Source organism: Arachis ipaensis, chromosome B08 (assembly GCF_000816755.2).
Source record: "Arachis ipaensis cultivar K30076 chromosome B08, Araip1.1, whole genome shotgun sequence".
NCBI classification, from domain to species: Eukaryota; Viridiplantae; Streptophyta; class Magnoliopsida; order Fabales; family Fabaceae; genus Arachis; species Arachis ipaensis.
In genome coordinates this window covers 114,822,566-114,823,564 of record NC_029792.2, presented here as the reverse complement: position 1 = coordinate 114,823,564, position 999 = coordinate 114,822,566, and the positions used below count along the sequence as shown (strand labels likewise).

The window sequence follows — 999 nt, the reverse complement described above, 5'->3', positions numbered from 1 at the left end:
ATCAAAATATGAATAAAATTTATAAAAAAAAATATAGTGGTCTTGTTTGTGTATTTGTGAAAAAGTTTAATTATATTATTATAAAAAATTTGAATATTTTGATAGTTAATCATTTTATTTAAAAGAAGTGAAGTAACACATAAAAATATACACAAATTTAATATGCTGACTCATTTTCTATGTTTACCAGGATTTTTGAAATGCAATAGCTCTTGTCTTTAAGTGTTTTGAGGAATAAAAAAAATAATTTGTGTTTATTTATTTGAAAGTAGTGAACTCTAAATCCAAGTGGAAAAATACATTACTACAAAGAAATAGATCAAACTACTATACGTTATTATTTATAGCTGTCTGGTTGGTTGAAATTTAATGTTAGTATATCTATCGTAGTAGTAGAAAAAAAAAAAACACAGAAGTAGTGTTAGCTACCTTGTATGAGTACTCAATAAATTCAGTTTCACTTACAATACATAGACACCCAAGTTGTTATGCTTGTAAAATAATTACAATTCTGGGTTTTTTTTTTCTGCAGCTCATTTATGTGGAAAACATCGTTACACTTCTCGTTAGATGAAAATGAAAATGAAACAGAAATGTTGTTTAAGAGATGATGCCAAGGCACATGTCCTATGAAACTGCTCTTCTGAAGAAGGCTGATTTTTATATTATTTGTATTTTAATATGTTATTTGTCTCATTTTATTTATGTTGATGCTTGCCATCTATCATGTTTGTATTGTATTTTTTTTATATCCTTATAGTTTTGGATGTATGTTGTCCTGTGTGTTTTGTGGTTTTGTAATATTGTATTTGAATATCCTCAATTCCTATTTGGAACCTTGTGAGAATTTGAACTATCAGAGGAAAAAATAAATAAATAAATAAAGACATGATAACCGTGCTTGTCATTGCCAGCATATATGGTGTACACCAATAGTAGTTTCAACTGAATGCATATATGTACCAGATGATTATATATAATATATCAATAACATTTATG

The 999-nt window shown here is 26.4% G+C and overlaps 1 protein-coding gene across 1 annotated transcript in view; it reads left to right on the top strand.

Annotated features, from left to right (window-relative positions):
- The window catches only part of LOC110266040 (naringenin 8-dimethylallyltransferase 2, chloroplastic-like), a 12,456-nt gene extending 11,788 nt beyond the window's left edge, over positions 1 to 668 (top strand). Inside the window, exon 10 of the mRNA XM_021109759.1 lies at positions 533 to 668. Within this exon, the coding sequence (XP_020965418.1) occupies positions 533 to 574 (42 nt within the window). The 3' untranslated portion in view covers positions 575 to 668. The remainder of the gene's footprint in view (positions 1 to 532) is intronic.